General features: G+C 35.7%; 1 protein-coding gene across 1 annotated transcript in view; it reads right to left on the reverse strand.

Annotated features, from left to right (window-relative positions):
* Positions 1-443: 443 nt before the first annotated feature.
* The window catches only part of LOC128543257 (inactive N-acetylated-alpha-linked acidic dipeptidase-like protein 2), a 318759-nt gene continuing 297055 nt past the window's right edge, over positions 444-22147 (reverse strand). Inside the window, exons 12-14 of the mRNA XM_053513625.1 lie at positions 20690-20783; positions 11219-11417; positions 444-1700 (exon numbers count right to left, since the gene is read on the reverse strand). Coding sequence (XP_053369600.1) covers positions 1514-1700; positions 11219-11417; positions 20690-20783 — 480 coding nt within the window. The 3' untranslated portion in view covers positions 444-1513. The remainder of the gene's footprint in view (positions 1701-11218; positions 11418-20689; positions 20784-22147) is intronic.

Consider the following 22147-nt stretch of genomic DNA (forward strand, 5'->3'; position numbering starts at 1 on the left):
AATACAGTTTTAAAAAAGTATGTGTATAAAATTAACCCCAAGTGTAATATTTTTTTTTTTTATCTAAGCACTCCACAGTAATTTTGGCCAGGATTAGAAATTTTAGATCAAGTATTACTTTGTGTATTTCAATAAACATTTAAAAGTAACACAACCAGCAACTACAAATAATCATTTGATTGAAGGCATGTTAATAATTTAAAGTTTATGGCCAGTCTAAATTCCCTTAAGCATTCCTAAATCTCCTACTTATCAAAGATGCATCAAAGTCAAGTTCTACTATTGTAACAAATAAGTTTACAGAAGCAGATTATAAGACCTGAAAAACATGCAAAAAAAAGTGCAAATGCAGACAGCAAGAAAATAACAAGCTTTTAAGTATAGAATCTGTTTGTGATTCATAACTCCTAATTAAACCCTTTCAGAAGTGTTCTGTAAAGTGTAAACTCTGTACAAACCAAAACGTAATCCCTTATCATTTCTAACCATGATAATTATACCCATATCATTGTACAGTGGTTCATACTTTTTTTTTACTTTCACATCAGGCAGAAATTTGCATTCTAGTTCACATACACTCATCAACCTAAATACCTTCCCATTCATATACAGTAATTATCCAGTCAGCCAATCATGTGCCAACACCACAGATCAAAAAATCATGCAATGTTTATATAGGACACCAGAATGGAAGAAAATACTGTATGATCTTAATGACCAAAATCCCATGCATATGCTTTAAAGAGGCTCCTTAAAAATTAAAATACCAAAATTATTTTTTCAGCAAAATTAATTCTTAAAGTAAAATGACTCATGATGCAGGGCTCAAATGTACAGCATATGTACTATATATTATACAATACATATACAATTACACAATTATGTTACCAGCAAAATCCATAGATGTTATGTACTTTATAACAAAAGTAGCCTTGCCAGCTAGTATCAAGTTTGGGTGTGCATTGACAAATTGAAAAAAAGCTAGTCCTAACAGGACAAATTTTTTCTAGCTAACTAAACAATGGAACAGCATATGTAATAAATATAGTTAAAGAAAAAATAAAAATAATTCATATAAATTAATTCAAATAAGAATCCTACAGTACTTTCCCCTGTCCTGAGTCAAAAAAATGCTTATATTCACCCTGAGAAAAAATTACGTTTTTATCCTGAATTACTTGCCTGGACGACCCTAAAAAAAACATAAAAAATATTTTAAGAAATGTAATCTGCACCATCATAGAATGCCTTATTTTTTTGTTCTTCAGGCCTGTGGGACATCTATATTTCCCCTACGGGTTCACCAGTTTTCATTAGACATTCTCTTTATGTCCCATCATACATTTTGCAGCTTCAAATCACAAGTAGCATCAAATATCTGATTGTTTTGAAGTACACATTTTATTCGCATATGATAACTGTGCCTCTTCCACTGTCTTCCATTATCAAACAGTTGTGCTATGTTCATGTCTAAAGATGTTTTGTCCAATAGCAGCATATTTCTGACATTATTTCAATGTGAGCTATCATGGTCATCCTCAAAGAGCTCAAGACCACTTTGGATGAGTTTTTCAGCTGAGCAGATGGAGTTATACACTTGGGACAAAGACTGATTCACACTTCTGTGTTTGAAGTCGTTCACAGAGGCATTCAAGATGGCAAAGCCTTGGGTTTTGCTATTCAGTCCATAAAGAATGTTCCTGCAACATAGAGAGGCAGAGCTGATTATGTTTTACTTCAAATAAACTTTAATAAAAAAAAAAAAGCTGTTTTTCAATGCAGGGTCACCAGCCAGTACTATTAATTGCAATATTGTTAGTGTGGTCTTGATGTTGAAGGCTGAACAATATAACAGCCTTCTAAATCAGCAAGTCAGTGCAGATATGTAAACTAAGATCTTCAAGAAAATAGAAGATCTCAGTTTATATATCTGCACTGACTTGCTAAAGAAAGATAATAGATAGCCTTTAGTGTTTATTATAGCCTGCATGTACTGTACTGTGGCATAGTATAAAAAACACTGTGTTTTGAAAATTCCATTAATTTTTGAATTAGATTTTATGACAAGAGAGTTCCAACCACTCTATAGGAGTGACATTCCAAAGACATTCGGTAAGCTTAAGGTCAGGACTCTGTGTTGGCCAATTTATGTGCAAAAATAATTCCTTATGGTTCTGGAAATAGATGGTATTAATCCTATTACTGTAAATGGAAATGTAACTCTATAACTTGTTTTTTCAGTTCATTCAGATCATCAGCTCTGTTCATTTTATTGCCACTAAATTTTGCTGAGCCGAGACCTGACCAACTGAAGTAACCTCAGTTTATAACACTGCCTTAAGAGGTTTGTACAGTGGACACTACACATAATGGGTGCATCACTTCCTGTGCTTCTATTCTTACCTTTAAATGAACCTGTCACTCTGGTATAGGGTCAATCTGGACTCATCAGACCACATGAAATTATTATTATTATTATTATTATTTATATATTATTATTATTTATATATTATTATTATTATTATTATTATTTTATTGATTTTCATAGGGCAACACAGCAACTTCATCAAGCTTTTAAGTAATCTCTGGTCATGATCATTATTTTCATTTTGTTCTGCCACATTTCTTCAAAGTTGACAGTTTATCCCTATCCTCACAGCTTTTAATTTGGATAATTTCATCATCTATCATCTATTTTCCTCCACAGGGTACATCTTTCTAGGGTGTATCCAACCAAAGGGTCTTAAGTATTTGCTTACAGTACTTGCCTGTACATTTTAACAACTAAAACCACTGTTGTTTTACACAAAAAATAAAAATAAATTAATAAATAATGAACATAAATTTGTCAGACAGCTCTTAGAATATTTCTACATTTCAGATAGTATTAGGTTAATAAAAAAAGACATTTCACGAATGACTGATATGACTGCCCACAAATGTTCACTTCTGAAGAAGCATACACACTTAGAAAATCAATGCCAGCACGTCTCCCACAACCTTGAAGGACTTGGGTAGTATTGAAGCTTGAAGCTGCGGAACTATTATTTGAACTTTTGTAGGGCAAAAATAAGATGCTTTGGGCCTTTCTCATAACAGCTCTGGGCCATGCATTGATTTTTTGCTGGTTCGCTGGTTTAACTGCTCACACCTAAGCAGAAAAAAATGAGACCATTCTTTATCTGTAAATGGGTTAGGCTTAGGTTAGGGTCCTTGACACACTGGACCTTATCTAAAATCATGCCATTAACTCTCTCCTTCAAACAGCAAGTGAGGTAAAGGTGACTTAAAAACATAACTCTATCAATAGAGAACAGACATACTGTAGTGTCTATTGTAGTACTATAATCATTTAGTACATATATTTAAGTGAAAGACAATTTCTGTTATAAATAAGTACATAAAATAAATATGTTGCCTCTTTAGTAACATGTGTTTTGTTTTTGTTTAATTATAATACTGTAAATTCTAGTTTTTATAAGAAAACCAGTGTGACGTTAATCTCAGCAAGTTTTTGATAAGCAGTGGGGTCATTTATTTTATGTTCTTTAAATGGTGCCTGTGTAGGGAAGGGAACTGGCGAGGGAGGTGTGCATAGCTACTGGGAGGGCCTTAAAATTCTGCATCTGCCACTAAAGTGTGTTTTTCCTGCTTGTTCTTAAGTTTCCTCCCATTGTCCATAAATATGTAAATGGATGGTAACACTAAATTAACCACAGGTGCGAATAAATGTATATACGTATATGCGTTTCATGTTAAAACAAAATATCTAAATTAGATAAAACTCAGGATGTATCATTTTGAACGGTGTGTTTTTGTAACTTCCTATCATCTTACTGTACATGTAAGTTAACATCAGACATGCAAGAAATTTGCATTGTTTATAATAAATAATTAAGCTGTGTTTATGACATTAACAATATGCCATTTGTTACATACAGTAACTATAACAGAGTTATGTAAATTTAACTTTTGTTTAGGCCAGATTTCATTGCCTATTTTAAACCATTGTCGTCTACGCCTTATTAGAGATTTTTTTCCCTTTTTTTAAGATCATCTATAATTTATGTGTGTGTTAACCATCATTCATTACTAACTTACTAACTAACTCAGTCCAAATCATTTACCAAACTGTCAAGAGATCTTGAGTTCCAATTTGAATCTCAACAGTGTCACAGCCATTTATGACCAGGAATCAAGAAAGCCAAGCTATGTCACTTTGCAACATGATGCACCATGAGCAGCAGTTTATGAAGAAGCCTGTGTTAGTCTTTACCTTTCTCATTTATATAAGCTTGACTTTGACAATTCATAAGTTTTAAAATACAAAATATTTTCTTCCTTGAAGATATTAAGGTATATAAATTGTAAACATTATGTCTGTGTATATATGTTTTTTTTTTTTTTACAATGGACAAATTCTCTGTCTTGTTAAAAAAAAAAAAAGGCAAATGCCAGAAACTAGACATTGCACTGCACAAAGCTAAGAGAAACTGAACTGTGAAAACTTTGAAGTTATAACAATATGTCTAGCGTTAGAAAGATTTTAAACTAGATCATAGAAAAAAGGAATAAAGTTGAGCATAAGCAAGTGGTTTCTGATGAGCCTAATCATCAATGTGACAGCAAGCAGTGAAAAATCATCTACTCCTCAGCAAGGCATGGCCAAAGTTAGCGAGAAGCCATCCACCACTCAGCAGGGTATGTTCATAGGCCGAGTGACAGAAGATGATGAAGAAGGATTGTTCCATGAAGGATTTTTCACATGTGAGAATAAGCCCTGTGATAAGGAGCACAATGTTAGGAATTCGTCCTACTTTGCATGCATTTATACCACCCCAGACTGAATGTGGACTGTTGTATACAGCATGTGCAGAACAAGGCAATGTGAATAAAAAAAACAACAACAAACAAACAAGCAAACATCCAAACTAACTAACTAACTAACTAACTAACTAACTAAAGCAAGAGTGATATTCAGGTCAGAAACACTAAAATCATTATAAACACGGTAAACATTCACTCACTTAGCATGTTATTATGAGGAGCATTATACTAATATTAGGTAGGATTCCACAAGATATTGAAAACATTCCTCTGAGATTTTATATTGACTAGATTGCATTATGCAATTTCTGCAGATTTTTCTGGTGCACTTTCATGCTGCAAATCTCCTATTCTACAACATTCCAACGGTGTTCTATTTAATTCAGATATAGTGACTGTGAAGGTTACTAAAAAACTCTTAAATCATGTTCATGGTCAATGACAATAGTCAAATAGGCTGTGGAATTGAAGCAAGGATTGATATTAATGGTTCCAAATTTTTATCATAAAAAACTTTCCCTTCACCATTACTTCCACCAGACTGGACTTTGGACACAAGGAAAGTTGGGTACACAAATCCCTGCTGTTGGTGGCAAATTCTGACCCAACCATCTGTAAAATCAAGAGTCAGGCTATGGTTTACTAGTTTTCAACTGTCCTGTTTGGTGAGCCTATGCTCATTGCAGCCTCAGTTTTCTATTCTTGTCTGGCAGAAGTAGAGCCTGATGTGGTCTTCTGCTTTTGTAGCTAATCTCAAGATTTTACGTGCGGTGCATTCTAAATTGCTCTTTTGTTCACCACAATTATACAGAGTGGGTATCTAAATTACTGCTTTTTTGACCGTTCATCAACAAGGATTTTCTCTGTTGCTGAAGTATAAGACAAATAATATAGTTGCAAGCAACGCTGACCGGGCCCAAGCACCTGCGCTATTGACACCCACGTGTACCACACAACCTGTGTCCTTTAAAAAGACATCGCCTTTTGAGCACACTAGGACACTAATGTCACAGAATAGGATGTCAGTCCGGACGTCATGAGGCACTTCCCGGCATAAGTTTAGAGCATCGTTACTCAATATGAAAGTTATTAACCAGGATGTTAGAAAAAAAATTCTTAGAAAAACAAGAGGGCCCTTCACACACTATGACATAATAGGGCTGATGTCGTAGTGCTTGGGCGCTAAAAATCCAAATTGGACCTTTGAACCTTCATGGATTATGTTTCTAAAACACCTTGTAAATTTTTATTTCTTACATCTTTAGCACCTACAGTAGGTTAATGGTGTACTCCATGACACAAATGTGTCTATTCATTATTGTGCAACATTGCATTAGCTGTGAACAAATTGATGAGGTGAGTCATGGTCCTGTCAGTGATTTGGCAGAAGCTCATGCTCACGTTAACTAGCAGAAATGAAACACAACGTGGACGGTTTAGAGACAACATGGAATTCTTTAAAACAAAGAGACAAGTTATTATTTAAGATGACACAATGTTATCAAATGCGTCACAATACTGTACCATAAATGTTTAGCCTGCACACATCCGTGAGCAACACAATATTCAATCACGGATAGTTAGGGGACACGATAGGATGAGAGGTGATGGTTCACAATCTCACAATACTATGACTACTGTACTGTATATGCACTTCAGTCCTGCCACTGATAAATAGTAACATTATGCTGGAAAACAAGTCCATTGTTTAAACAATTAAAAATGTTTGAAATAAACATACACACACGCACACACACACACACACAACAAACTTGCTGAAATGGCAGTAAGAACCCGCTTCCAGAACGCCCAGCACACAGATGGTGACAATTGTTAGCTTTCCTTCACATGTCCTCCATTCATCCATTACTAATTTAATTAAAATCACTCCACAAAGTTTTGATTAACTTCAGATTATGACTGTGTGTCACTCAGACAATAGAAAGTGTTTCCTTCAGCTTAAATTAACAAAACGCTACATTTTTTCCTCCCCGTCTATAAATGTCATGAAGCAGTGAAGGCCACGAACACATAGGAAGAGACTTATGATTGAAGTAGATAAGAGGTCTTAAGCCAGGGGTCTCATCTGAGGTGACTTTGATACACCATGTTCACCCAGAATTGAAGCAGTATCGCTAAAACACACCAATCCCATGTGGGTCTGGGTGCACTCGTCCTTCCATCAGCCACAAATCCGTATCTCTAAATCCCCCTGGCACTGTGGGGAACTAACTAAAGGTGCGGCTTTGGAGTTCATAGAAAAGTCACAGCAAGGAGAGAAACATTGTTCTATTTGTAGAACGCTTGACGCTTGTGTACTTCTGATTGCATATTAGCATTCACATCATTCATAGGTAATTATTTTTATTAAGTTCCCTTGCCGGCATACTGCATTTGTCAATGACAGAGATACGCATATATGCATGTCATTAAATAATATTTCAGGCTGGGAATATCAATAAGTCATTAACATTCAGTAGGGGTCAGCTTAGATGGTTAATACAGAGTAACTCTCATAAAAACACTATTATTCATTTTTTTTAAATATATTTTAGATAAAACGACGATATGATTGTATAAAAAATAAAAAGATTAGGTTGTTAAGCATCTTATTGTATTTTGCATTCACTGCTTAGAACCGGTTCTGACATTAAAACTCAGTTATAAGTCTTTCCATTAAACAATTTAAGCTTTTAGATGATTAAATGGCAGATTAGCACTGTGCAGAGCCCTATGACTGGTTACACTATCACTGAAGTTGAAAGTAAAGTAAGGCCCATTGGGGATTCTACGAACACTTATGTATCTGTAAGACAGTTCATAATACCTCTTGAGCTGCTTTCTCTAAGATTACATACACATGTAATGGTAGCTGAATCAGTCTATCGAGATTTCTTTAAATGTTTTATATAAAAATCACTGCCAGTGATTCACAAACAGAATTTTTTTCCTCAAAGAGCAAGGCTAATTAATCACATGCCAAAGTGTACATATGGAGAAACTTGAGATTATCATCATTTTTTCTTTCAGCCAAGCATTTATGTACTTGACTTTTTTAGCTCTTGACATTAAACAGGCAGAGATTGTGCCTAATCCTGGATTCACTACAAAAAACAAGGTTGCATTCTGTAGCCACTGCCACCTGGTAATATTTGGATATTTCAAGTGCTTCAGTTTAGCACAGTTAGTGCCAAAACAGTTTGCCATTTAACAAATGACTCATGATGTTTGTGTGCTGCATTAGATTCATTTAAAATTATGCCAATGATAGGTCCTAACAAGTCAGATAAATGTGTGTAATTAGTATGACTTTATATAAAATTGCTTTTGGACAAAATGAGAAGGAAATTTATACTGAAATGCCGTTTTTACGTTTATGACTTTATGAACTGACTTGAAATGTATTTTATGTCACATATTTGTAGTTTCAAAGTTTGTCTATTCTGTGTGATATTCACTAAATTCACAGAATGATCTTTAATTACCCCATTCACACACACAAATACCCAAATAATGTGCTTTTGTGTTTATTACCTCTAGAGCTGATTTGTTAAAAGCTGTGTATGAAATATATAGAGTTATAGTTTTTGTTTTCTGACCATTAAAAAAAAGAAAGAAAAAACTATAAACTAATTTATTTCATACACAGCTATTAATAAATCTGTCCTAGAGATGGTAAAGACAAAAGCTTTTGTCTCATTGCAGGATACATTATTTCAGATACATGTATTTTCCTTTTGCCCTTTTATAATCAATGCATATGCAAATATGGCATTTAATTCTCTCTCTCTGCATACAGCATATGTGCCTATGCTGTATGATGCAGATTTAGTCAAACTTAAGTTTTTTTTTTAGCAAAAAAACCTTCATCAGCCATGCAAACAAAGTGCTTTTAAGGCAGGCTGGTGAAACAAGGGAACTTATTTATTTATTTAGACAGAACCAAGTTTTGAGAACTGATTCAATAAAACTGAGTTGTCATTTTGGTCTCAAGGTACGAATTGCAGCATTTAATTGGTCTGATGCAATGGCAATATGCTGAGGCACATAGCATGGACTATCTATATATTTTTAGGATATCTATATATTTGCTAACACCAATATAGAGTCATCCTGTAAAATACAAAAGTGTATTACTTGTATATTGTTATATTCACTGATCAGCCATAACATTAATATCACATTCACACATTAGCTTTGATAAAAAGGGATCAAAACATTGCAGCCTGCCTGCACGGGGCACAGTAGACAATAAGCCCAAGCCCGACCTCTAAAGTTCTCAGATTCCAAGCTGAAAGAGATCCCATCGACAGCACTGAAGAAACAAGTTGCCCACTATATAACCCACAGCACCCAAAGGATCCTATGTCAATGTCCCAGTGTCAGACACCACAGCATACCCCGAAGGTCTTGTGGAGTCATGATCGGAGGGCCCAAAGCTTAGAGAGATTTTTTCTTTTTGGATGTTTAGTACTATAATAATATAGCTGATTGGCTTATTATAAAACAAGCTTTTATATCAGTTTAAATCAGTTTTTCCTGAAACTATTTATTAAAAAATGCTGTGGGTAAATATTGATATAATTTATTTGCTATAAATTTAATCATAGCTTGTAAGAGGACCTACATTAAACAGGTCATTCCAAATTCTTTCCGTGATTTCTATCTGACTCTTCGTCAGCTTCCGTAAAAATTTCAGTGCTCCAATACCTAAGCCAATGTCTCATGTCAACGCCAGATTCTGTGTATTGTAGGTTTCCAATTCCCAGATGGCTTTCAAAAATGGCCCACATGGACTACACATGCCAAGTGACAGCCATTGTCATGGTCATGTTCCCACCATTTATTGATCATGCACACTTGGACTCAATCACACACATACTGTATATAAAATATTTTTCTTTTTTTATTTTCATTTTTTACATTTTTAAATGATATTGAAAACATAAAAACTATAAAAAATAAGGCATACTGTATGGAATTGCATGTGAAAAGTAATTCCAGGATTACTATAAAATATCAAGGTCAGTCAAACAAAGTTGCTAGAACTTGCTGAATGTACAGTATGTTCAATGCAATCATAAAAACCTTCAAACATTAGGATGCTGTCAGCATTGTTCTATGATGTAAAAATGAATTAAAATAATAAAAGGTCACTGAATTAGAAGGTTGAAAATTTAACTTTTGAATGGGAGTGTATGCACTTCAGACACATATTGCATCAATATTGGGCAATGTTGTGCATCCACCCAAAGTATTTTTATTTTATGGTTTTACTTCTAGTTTTACCCTTGTTGTCTGCCTTTTTAATTTTATAACTTTTTGCCTGTCATCCTCAATAATTAAGACCAACCTGAAATTGTAGCCATCTCCCGACTGGACTGAATTCCTTTGGAAACTTTCTGTAGTATGCATGAATTTTACTACCCTATTTTACCCACCTATATACAGTATATTGTTACAACATAATTTCTTTACATGGCATTCATACCCAAGTACTATTCTTTAAATAAATAAAAAATAAAGAAAATACATTATATACATTTTAAAACAAATCAGAACGTCATTGGCAATTGGAGAAAATGCCTTTCAGAAAGGCGTTTTGTAACTGGCAGGCTTGAATGGGGTGAATATATTTGACAGAAATTCAAATAGGCATGTCTTCTCAGCCTTGGATAGTCAGCCACAATATACTACAGGGAAGTAATGTCATTATTCATTCCTTAACGAGAGCTTGAAAGATCCAATTTAACAACATCAAGCCAAAAAGAGCTGTTGTCACATGTTGCACTCGGCATGCCGTTCTGTTGAAGAAGAGCCTATTTAGTTAAAAGTAGGAATAACCAAAATTTAGACTTAGGTTTCATTGTACTGATGGATAAACAACTGTATTAACCTTCACGTTCACAAGTTGTTCTAAAGTTTGCTGCAGAATAATCTTTTATGCCCATTGGTTTATGGGAATGAAAGATGGCAGTCTGAAATCACATTATGAAGTGCACACCAGGTCACTGCTTCCCTACATGCTCCTAAACATCCCTTGATGGTATTTTTAAATAGATTTAGGCATACATGAAGTATGGAGTCTCATTTAATATGCCTACATTATAAATAAAGCCGACATAACCATTACATTTGCTCCTTTACATAAACATTTAATTCAGTAACTGCACAGTCCAGTTGCTCAATTAATTATTGATCGAAGAGTCTAAAGATAAAACGAACTCACTCACTGTTACTTTTGAAACTTTTATACCTTTAATTATAGACAATATACTGTAAATTTTAAGTAGCATAAAGAACATTAAGAACAAATGACTTAATACTGAAGTGATACTCTGAGGAGCTATCTCTGGGTGTTTAAACTATACATTAGGCCGGATGTGCTTACCTCGAAAAGCCCTGAGGTGGGTCTGAAATGAGGAAGCTTTTCTCCAGGTCTCGCAGTACATCATTCAGCATGCGCACATGGGAAGGGTCGCGCTCCTTTGGGTCGTTGGCTGGACGCATAATCTCTGACTGGAAAAAGCTCGAATTTTCTCGCAAGGATGCAGCAGCGGCCAGAAGATCAGGCCTGATTAAGGGGTCAGCTGTTAAACACCACATGGAAGAGAAAGAGATATTGAAAGAGTAGATTAAAGACTGAAGAAAAGAAGATGAGTAAATCAGCCTGATAAAACATATTGTCATACCAAAGTGTTCTTTCAATATCTAACTTAGATGTTTATTTTATGGTTGGCACATTGGTTTTGTTATTAGCACAGTTGTCTCTGTTTAGAGGTTTCGAATTTTATCTTTGGTTTGAATATGTGGAGTTCCCCCCATTCCCCATGTTCCCCCCATGCTTGGTGGGTGTGTATTCTTATGAGTGTAACAAAATGGCTCCCTATCCATAAGGGGAGTAGTTAATAGATATATGTTTTTAAAACTATATATTTTTAAGCTGAACAATAAAAGGCAAATGCTTCCCTTTTTAATTACCAAGGTAAGATTACTGTTAGCTTTAGTTGAAGGCATTGCATTTATTAGCTGTATTACAGTACTTTCACAATTTCCATACAAGGATATTAAGAAAATTGTGCGTGTGTGCATTTTATTAGGAAAATTCTAACTCATGGCAAAACATGCATTTTATCAATACAAAAGATGACATCATAAACCAATTAAAACATTTTATGTGCAAGTTTGTATATTATAAACAATTGTTTGTAGGTTTTTATATTAAGGTGCAAGTGTTATCTCTACCCTCTTTATATTATAAGATTATATTATATTTTTTATTTATATCCAATCCTGTTTATAATATTTGACATAAGGCTGAGATAAAATGTAGAATAATAAAAATTGCATATAAATAAAAATAAAAGTTTTGTCTGTACATTGGTTGGAACTCGCTCTTTTAATGATATATTTACGTTTCATACATTGGAGGACCCGAAACAAGTCTCAGAAAACTCTGTATGTATGTCTATCTGTCTGTATGTCTGTCCAGCCAGGTTTGTCACAGCATCATGCAAAACTGTCTGAACTGAATTTAATGAAACCTTTGCAGTACTTAGATATCTGGCTGATGTTTAACCTGGACCATAAGTAAAATCAAAAGTGAAAGTGATGTTATACAGTTATGTGCCGGATTGAAGGTAATCAAACACCTGCACCAATAAATATTAATTAGAAAATCATTAACTAAATATTTTTACTAGGTTTAGTTATAATTTTTACAGCTAAAATAAGAGCACTAAAGTAGTATTAGTGAATCTTAACACACTGGAGTTGTTTCAAGACAAAACGTTATCTTTATCTGATCTACTGTACCTTTTTTTTAATTTTACCCTCCGATTACCGAACATGAAGTCTATTTGGCTGATGGTTAGAGAGTTATGCTATACAGAAATACAGGCAGATATGTACATGGGCTTCAACCTAAAATAATAATATCACTGATTACATAAAAGCAGATTAGCTTATTTTTTATCTTTAACCTTTTACTATTTTAGAAACTCTTTACCCATCAATGACAGGTACTTATGCTAATAAAAAATAGAAGAAAAAAGATAAAATGTTGCATTATGTATTGTTACAAGATAATGATTAAAATGATTTTACCTTGTTATGGGAATAAAAGTGCGCACAATCTAAAATCTATAAATCATCTTTATATCTAGGCTAAAGTGCATGCAGGGAAAAGAATGAATCTGCAATGCAAACAAGATTTAGTAGGGTCGGTAATTAGGGGAGGCTGTTCAGCCAGTGGAACGGCCATGACCGAATCAAAATGCAAAACACTATCTTTAATTCAGCTGTTGCGCTCCAATTATGCAACACTGTTGTAAATTATTACAAGCTGCAATTATTACATAATGTTAATCCCCAGTCCCTTTTAGCAGCCTCATGACATGTGACCAGACATGAAATGTTCATCCACAATGAGCAGGCCTGGAGTGAGGGCTCAGCAGCAAAATATAATTAGGAGATAGAGACATCAAAATGAATTTCAACCCCAGCTAAAAGTACAATCAGTTTAGACCTGGCTTCTGAGTTCCAAAGACAACGTGTTTGTTTTCTGTGCACAAAATATTCAAGTTCAGTTTAGCCTGTGTGTAATTAACCTTGGCTACTGTCAGATTCTGAGTTTAAGCGTGGGATGAGGTGGGTGGTTCTGCAGCAAGTCTGTGTATGCATGTGTGTGAGGGCTTGTGTGTGTGTGTGTGTGTGCGTGTTTCTGATAAAGTGAGAAAGATGTTAGTGGAGAGAATTCTAGCCACTGGAGAATATGCATGCTGTACGAGTCTTCGGAGGAGAAAAAGAAAGAGAGGATAAATATAGCAAAAGAAGCCGTTCCCACTCCACAAACTTCCACGTCCCTCGCTCTACAGGGAGAGCGGCGGTTATGAAATATGTGGGAGGATTGCTGTAATCTATCACCCGCTCTGACACGGGAGGAGGTTTGGGGGGGGATGGGGGGGCATAGAGGGACAGCAGTGCTGGCATGAGCCCTGAAGATCCTTAAGTGTAACAAATCAAAAGAGAAACTTGAAAATATCGCATGTTCAGAAGCAAAGTGAGGACATGCGAAAGATCTGAGCCAAGGACACGAAGTGGGAAAGCAAGACGTAGAAAACAAAGCGTCAATGCCCTGGGCAGACGCTAGCAAAATCGTCACGTAAGCTTTCAAATGGCATTTGGAAAACTCATTGTGCCGACGTCCTTTCATTCCGCAAGGACGTTGTTATCTGGCTCTGCACCTTTTCATACCGCACCTGCGCTTTCTTCTTTACATGCAGAAAAGTGTGCAACCGTGGCTTTTAGTTTCACTGCTTTCATACACTGCATATTTGTAATTTTCACTCCCTTTCAGAACTGACTCAGATAGAGATTGATCACAACCTGATCTGATGAGTTGTTTAAGAGGTTAAAAAAACAAAAAAACAAACAAAAAACCCACAACAACAGGGATGGAGAACCAATTATCGAGTCTGCATATTGTCCATAACTTAAACATGGTCTGGTTTTTAAACTGCTGGTGTAATCTAAAATACAAAGTGCACCCATGTGAATGATTTAATTGCACACAGCACATTAAATTACTTCTATTTCATGTAGCATTTGACCAATTCGAGCAGTGTATGTGTGTGTGTGGAGGGCATATTTGAGATTAAATAAAAGCAGAGATCACTCAACTGTCTGGAAATATTAATCTAAAAAGATTTTCTGCCAAATGTTTATACCACAATAACAAAGGTATTCTGTAGTTAATTCCGGCTCTTTGTGGCCACAAATTAAAAGCATTAACTCAGCAAATAATTTTATCCCCTTCAATACATTAATATAAATAACGTATTTGTTGCCAAGGTAGCATGACTACTGGGCATATGATGAAAAAGAGAAGTGACTCAGAGATGTTATGGGAATGTATAATTTATAAATGTTGCAAAGAAACCAACATTCACTCCTGTACAGACTATGAATTTTTGGTAAAGTAGCACGTTACTTAGCGCAATATTTTCAAAAGTCAGTATTTCTTTGTGATTGTTTCTTTTGATGAAATTTCTTATATATGTGAAAATGCAAAAACTGACATTTACATGACTTCAAATTTGAACTGTGTCACATGTTATAAAGAAGGCTGCATGTCCATGAATGAATGATGATCCCAGCCAAGGTGACTCAGGGCCCACTGCAATCCTTCTTGTAAACATTCAGCAAGTGGAACGCTAGATAACTTGAAAATCAAATTGGAGTTCCTGGAAGGCCAGCATTTCAAACATGAAGGAGACAGTCTGATGATGGCTCCGGCATACTGAGAAAACTTTCTACATCGATGGTGTTCAGGCACTAGTGAAATGCTGGGATAAGTGTAACTGTTTAACAGTTTATATATAGAAATAAAATGTGTTTTTTACCTTCATTCCTGTGTTTGTTTTTTTCTGCAAAATCAAAAGTTTGAGTTTGACTTGAACATACCTTGTAAATAAATTGTTGGAATAAATGTACAAAATAATAAATGCCAGCCTGTGCTGTTATCCGGATATACAGTAATGCACACCGAGATTATGTTGTACAGAGTGCACAAAATCACAGTGTATAACAGCAAAATCTGAAGTGTATTATTTTATAAAGTGATTTTCAAGCAATTCCAACACTTATAACTTCTTAATCCAACGTATTCACACATTTTGAACAGTTTATAAGTTAAATGTTGTGGGACATCTTAAGAAAAGTTACTTCTGTTCGTACTTACATTATAGCATACTGTATGTTACAAATTTGCCAAAAGGGACAAATTATTGGTATTTTGACTGGTATTGGGTTCAAAACTTTCCAACGCATTGTTAATACCCGGGAAAATAGTGCTGAACCATCAGCTTTGTAAAAAAAAATTATTAAAAAAAAAAAAAAAAATCATGTATGGAGGTCACTTGTATATACGTGTATAGTAAAAGAAAGGAGGAAAAAATTGACAGTAAAAATCACAGCTAGGTTTATGAGTGAAAGCAAAATCATTTCCACACACAATACAGCAAGAACTTACAGCATAAACTTACAGCTAAAGAGCTGTCGTCATAAGAAAATTCGTGGGGCTAATCAGGAAAAGAAAAAGGTGGCAATTTGCTAGAGAGCATAAACTTTGGACTTTGGAGCAATGGAAAAAGTTATCGTGGTCTGATGAGGTTAGATTCACTCTATTCTCAAGTGATGGGCATGTCAGAGAAAGAAGGGAAGTGAAAGAGTAATGCACCCCTTATGCATAGTACCTACTGTACAAGCCTCTCAGTTGGGAGGTCTGAACTCAGCAATGTTATGTGGTCATAAAATAAAGTCAGCTGACAACTTGAATGTACTGGATGATGTGAATGGTTATCACATCTATGGAGTTTTTTTTTTCTTTCTCTAGCATAAGTATAATCCAGGATGGCAATACCAAGATTCATAAGACCCCAGTTGTGAAAGAGTGGTTCTGAGAGCATAAAGAATCATATTCCCATGAGAAATGGCCACCACATTGTGCACTCTAATCAAAGATAAAGGCGGTCAAACAAAATATAAGAGCATGTGACATTTCTCTTGGCTGGACAGTGTGCGTAAGTGAAACACATCATTTACTGTATTACTTACATTTTAAAAGCTATACTATAAATAGTAATACTATCCTCACTCATTTTTAAAAAATAACAGGACATAAAAGCCTATCGTACATGTAACCAAGATACACAGCTTCGTCTCTCCTTAGACTTCATACAGCTTTTTGTCAGTCAGGTCAGTTCTAACAATGCTAGAAACTGCATTCATGTTAAGTATTGGTATCCTTACAGAGATTTTTACATTTTGTCCATTATTATGAGTCTTACATTATGTCGTGTGTCCACTATACAAACTTATATGAATCATCTGCTACTATGATTTGTTCGAAAGATTACATTAATAGAATCATGCACTTAGTAAAAGAACAATGTTCTTGCTTAAACTGTAGTAGTTATTTCAGAATCCAGTAGCACTGAGGTATAAAATATAAATATGCACAATAATTTGTAGTGAACCAATAAATGACCCGAATTCATTACTTGGAGATCACTGATTCTCTCATGCATCACAAGCCACTGTGACACATCTCACTTGCCTCTCTAAGCAGCTGCAGCTGTGTGTGCGTGCGTGTGTGTGTGTGTGTTCATGTGTGTGTGTGCACGCATGTCGGTTCATGTGTGTAGTGGATGGGGCTGATGATATATTAATACTGTACAGCTTTATGGCTTTGCAGGCTGTCTGTATGAGACAGGATTATGTGGCAATTATGCACCTCACCTGTCCCGCTCTGTGTCTGCATGAATATTTAATGTCAAAAGCACAGTGCCATAGAGAGGACTCAGGGGGGAGCCCTGGCTCTCTGTTACTCTCACTGCAGAATGAGAGGTGACACGGGTGGATATTCAAGGCCCTCAGCATCATAATTTAATATTATTGAAAGAAATTCAGCTCTGTAAGTAGGACAGGGTAGGCACAAATGAATAGTAGGCCAGAGCTCAGCGCTGATTACCACCCTTGGGTTCCTCTTGATGAAGTTGTCTCATAAGTAAATGTATGCCACTTTTTTTTCCTGGCTTATGAGGGCCAGTCTAATCGATAACTCCGTTTGCAAAAATTGTTGCGAATAAAAAAGTACTCAAGCCTGAATAACCTGGATATTTAGAATGCCTTTTAAAGTTGCTCAACTTTATTCCTTTTTTTTTTTTTTTTTAAACTACATAAAAAAAGTCCGGTCTGCATTTTGGGAATAAAGGATGACACAAAGTGAACACCTAGTTTATATTCTTTAAGCAAGTCAGTGTATTTCACAATGTTGTAAGATGGAGGTGAAGACGGTACAGTTTGAGCTTTATTACAGGGGATGGCAGACAAATGCAAAACAGCGTTTAGAATTTTTTATCCCAAAACAAGCAATATTCCGGTCCTTAATACTCAGACAAAATCTAAAATAATGATTAAGAGTTGGAACAAGGTCAAAAACCAATAGGATAACAATACATGTAATAAATGCTTATATACAGTGGTGTGAAAAACTATTTGCCCCCTTCCTGATTTCTTATTCTTTTTTCCATGTTTGTCACACAAAATGTTTCTGATCATCAAACACATTTAACTATTAGTCAGAGATAACACAAGTAAACACAAAATGCAGTTTTTAAATTATGGTTTTTATTATTTAGGGAGAAAAAAAATCCAAACCTACATGGCCCTGTGTGAAAAAGTAATTGCCCCCTGAACCTAATAACTGGTTGGGCCACCCTTAGCAGCAATAACTGCAATCAAGCGTTTGCGATAACTTGCAACGAGTCTTTTACAGCGCTCTGGAGGAATTTTGGCCCACTCATCTTTGCAGAATTGTTGTAATTCAGCTTTATTTGAGGGTTTTCTAGCATGAACCGCCTTTTTAAGGTCATGCCACAACATCTCAATGGGATTCAGGTCAGGACTTTGACTAGGCCACTCCAAAGTCTTCATTTTGTTTTTCTTCAGCCATTCAGAGGTGGATTTGCTGGTGTGTTTTGGGTCATTGTCCTGCTGCAGCACCACGAACAGATGGCCGAACATTCTCTTTCAGGATTTTTTGGTAGACAGTAGAATTCATGGTTCCATCTATCACAGCAAGCCTTCCAGGTCCTGAAGCAGCAAAACAACCCCAGACCATCACACTACCACCACCATAATTTACTGTTGGTCTGATGTTCTTTTTCTGAAATGCTGTGTTACTTTTACGCCAGATGTAACAGGACATGCACCTTCCAAAAAGTTTAACTTTTGTCTCGTCGGTCCACAAGGTACTTCCTCAAAAGTCTTGGCAATCATTGAGATGTTTTTTAGCAAAATTGAGACGAGCCTTAATGTTCTTTTTGCTTTAAAGTGGTTTGCGCCTTGGAAATCTTTTTTTTTGCCCAGTCTCTTTCTTATGGTGGAGTCGTGAACACTGACCTTAATTGAGGCAAGTGAGGCCTGCAGTTCTTTGGATGTTGTCCTGGGGTCTTTTGTGGCCTCTCGGATGAGTTGTCTCTGCGCTCTTGGGGTAATTTTGGTAGGCCGGCCACTCCTGGGAAGGGTTACCACTGTTCCATGTTTTTGCCATTTGTGGATAATGGCTCTCACTGTGGTTCGCTGGAGTCCCAAAGCTTTAGAAATGGCTTTATAACCTTTACCAGACTGATAGATCTCAATTACTTTTGTTCTCATTTGTTTCTGAATTTCTTTGGATCTTGGCATGATGTCTAGCTTTTGAGGTGCTTTTGGTCTACTTCTCTGTGTCAGGTAGCTCCTATTTAAGTGATTTCTTGATTGAAACAGGTGTGGCAGTAATCAGGCTTGGGGGTGACTACAGAAATTGAACTCAGGTGTGATAAACCACAGTTAAGTTATTTTTTAACAAGGTGGGCAATCACTTTTTTACACAGGGCCAATGTAGATTTGGATTTTTTTTTCTACCTTAATAATGTAAACCTTAATTTAAAAACTGCATTTTGTGTTCAATTATGTTATCTTTGACTAATAGTTAACGGTTTTTGATGATCAGAAACATCATTTAAGTGTGACAAACATGCAAAAGAATAAGAAATCAGGAAGGGGGCAAATAGTTTTTCACACCACTGTATATATATATATATATATATATATATATATATATATATATATATATATATATACACACACTATGTGTGGATATTTGTGTATAGGTGCGTTTGATTAGAAATCAGATGAATGTGAGGGACTATGAGTATGTACAGTAGTCATGACGGCCATATTTTTATTCCATGGTGTGTTCTGGAAAATGAGTTTATTGTTGAGTCCAGTGTTGACCCGACACACACGTACAGTACCTGCTCAGTTCTTGTTGCTAAAAAATGTTCTTCCAAATTAAGTTATGTAATCTGGGTTGCATATGATATTTTGACACAATGTTACTGGTGAAGCTACAGTCAGGGCTAAAACCTACAAATTGGTCCCATTTTTGTTTATATCATTGTGTGTGTTTTTCCTTTGATCATTGTTGATGCTTAGGGGTTGGCACTGTCTCCTTGCACCCCCAGGCTCCAGGTTCGATTCGCACCTCAGGATCAATGTGAGTAATGTTAACATGTTCTCCCTGTGCTTGGTGGGTTTTCCCAGGGTTCTCCGGTTTCCTCCGACAGATATGCAAATCATCCTAATTGGCATTTTGAAATAGCCTGAAGTGTGTAAGTAAGTGTGTGAGTGTACATCTGTGTGTGGCCTGCGTTGATTTGGCACCCTGTCCAGGGTTTACCCCGCCTTATGCCCCCAAGTCTCCTTGGATACCCCCCCCCCCACGCCTCTACAGTATACTGTATACGGGATAAAGTGGTATAGATGATGAATGAGTGACTAAATGGCAAATGTGAAACATTATTCCAATCCCTTGTTTTCCTGCTATTTATATCTCTGTTAAATTTTTAATCTGAGTCAAGAGCTACTTGATGTGTCCACACTTGCCGACCGGGAGAAAAAAAAAAACACACACACACACACCCACCCACCCACACACATGATGGAGTGTTGAATGTTCCCTAGTCTATTCATAGAAAAAGGGAGGTATTTAAGTCCTGTTTCATTTCGTGAGTACACATGTGTCATGTCCATCTGCCACTACATCAAGAGACCATGAGTCATCCTCATGTTCCATAGAAATCCGAGGAAAAAGGAGGGGAGTACAGTATTTTTCAGACACCTGGCCGTGAATCAAAGGAGCCATATAGGGAAAAAGGAAGAACTTAAAGACAACAAAGGAATGGGAATGTAAGACATGTGAGAAGACCCTACCAAAAATGTAACAACATGTAACACGATTAAGAGATCGTCTTACCTTTAAGTTTATTTTGAACATCCAGTGCTATATCTAAGGGTGAAAAGGGAAGGACAGGATCGGTAGCAAGTCGCACGATGGCCTCTGCTGTCATCTACATAAAAAAAAATAATAATAATAATAATACGAATATTAATTAAAAAAGATTAAAATATTTGATCAGAACACATGGGCTTCTTAAAATCAAATCAACTATAATTATATGGTTTGATTCAACAACAGTTTGCTTTTATAAGTCAGACTGAACCAGATGTGTCTGCAGTGTTGGACTCAGTCATCCTTGTCTTGCCTGTCCTCTTTTTTTTTAATCCATGTTTTCTGCTGTAGGTCAGCCCCAAGGCTCTATTCCAGCACCTGCTGTGCAGACCCCTTCCTCTGTTGCACAGTGACATCTGTTTCCTGTTATTCCTGGATGCTGATCACCTACTGAGCACCTCTGCTTCTTCCGTATACACACAGAATTCAAAGAGTATGCAGGAATACATAAGCTGTCAGGTGGAAATGCCTCAATACACCACCAGGAACTGTCTTTAATTAATCATTAATTAAAAGAAATCACAATGTTTGTATGAGAATGTTATCTTACATACTGTAAGAATATGTTATTTAGGGTTGTGTAATGATGAACATATTTAGGCTGATTAGGAAGACTTCATATTAAGCTGAAATATTACAAAATATTTGGTTCAAACATATGTTTGGATCTAATTTCTCAAACTGATGACTTGTTAAGGGCAAAGATGTCACTTTGTCATGATTAACAGTTAATGCTGACTCAATTAATATAAGGGTGGTTACAGGATGCGGGTGTCATTTGTGTTCCACTGATATTAGAATTACACATTCAAAGTAAAAAAAAAAAAGTAGATGTTTTATCATATATTTTATAATACAACCTATGCATGTTTCTAAAAATCTATTATTAAAACATTTCTAAAACATACAGGATGTAGAAAAGTATGCAGGCTCACTCTAACATTTTACCCTGAAATATAATCATTATAATTGTATTGCACCAACGTGTGAACCCATTAAACATCCTTTCCCATGAGTTATGCATTATATGTTATGGGGAAAATGTACATTTCATTCTGCAACATTTAATCAACCCTTTTATGTGAACCCATTTAAGCCTATGCAATAGTACAGTATATGAAATCTACATTTCACATAAGCGATAGAAAGTTACATCATCAACATTTTGTAAGGATGGAAAGAAGAAAAGTAAGTGGTCTCATTCTTTTCTTCTATGTTTTCAATCTTACTGTGATATTGGCTCATGAGCTACAATCCTGTTATCCCAAATTATAGACCAAAGGAAGTCGATTATAAGGAGCATTCACATCAAACCTTCACAAAACCTGTGAAATTTCTCGGAAATTAAGACATAAAAAACAATTGGCATTTACAGAAGAACAGAACAGAAGCACAGTACAGTGATGAGACTCTTAGCCACAG

This window comes from Clarias gariepinus, chromosome 15 (genome assembly GCF_024256425.1).
Source record: "Clarias gariepinus isolate MV-2021 ecotype Netherlands chromosome 15, CGAR_prim_01v2, whole genome shotgun sequence".
In the NCBI taxonomy this organism is placed as follows: Eukaryota; Metazoa; Chordata; class Actinopteri; order Siluriformes; family Clariidae; genus Clarias; species Clarias gariepinus.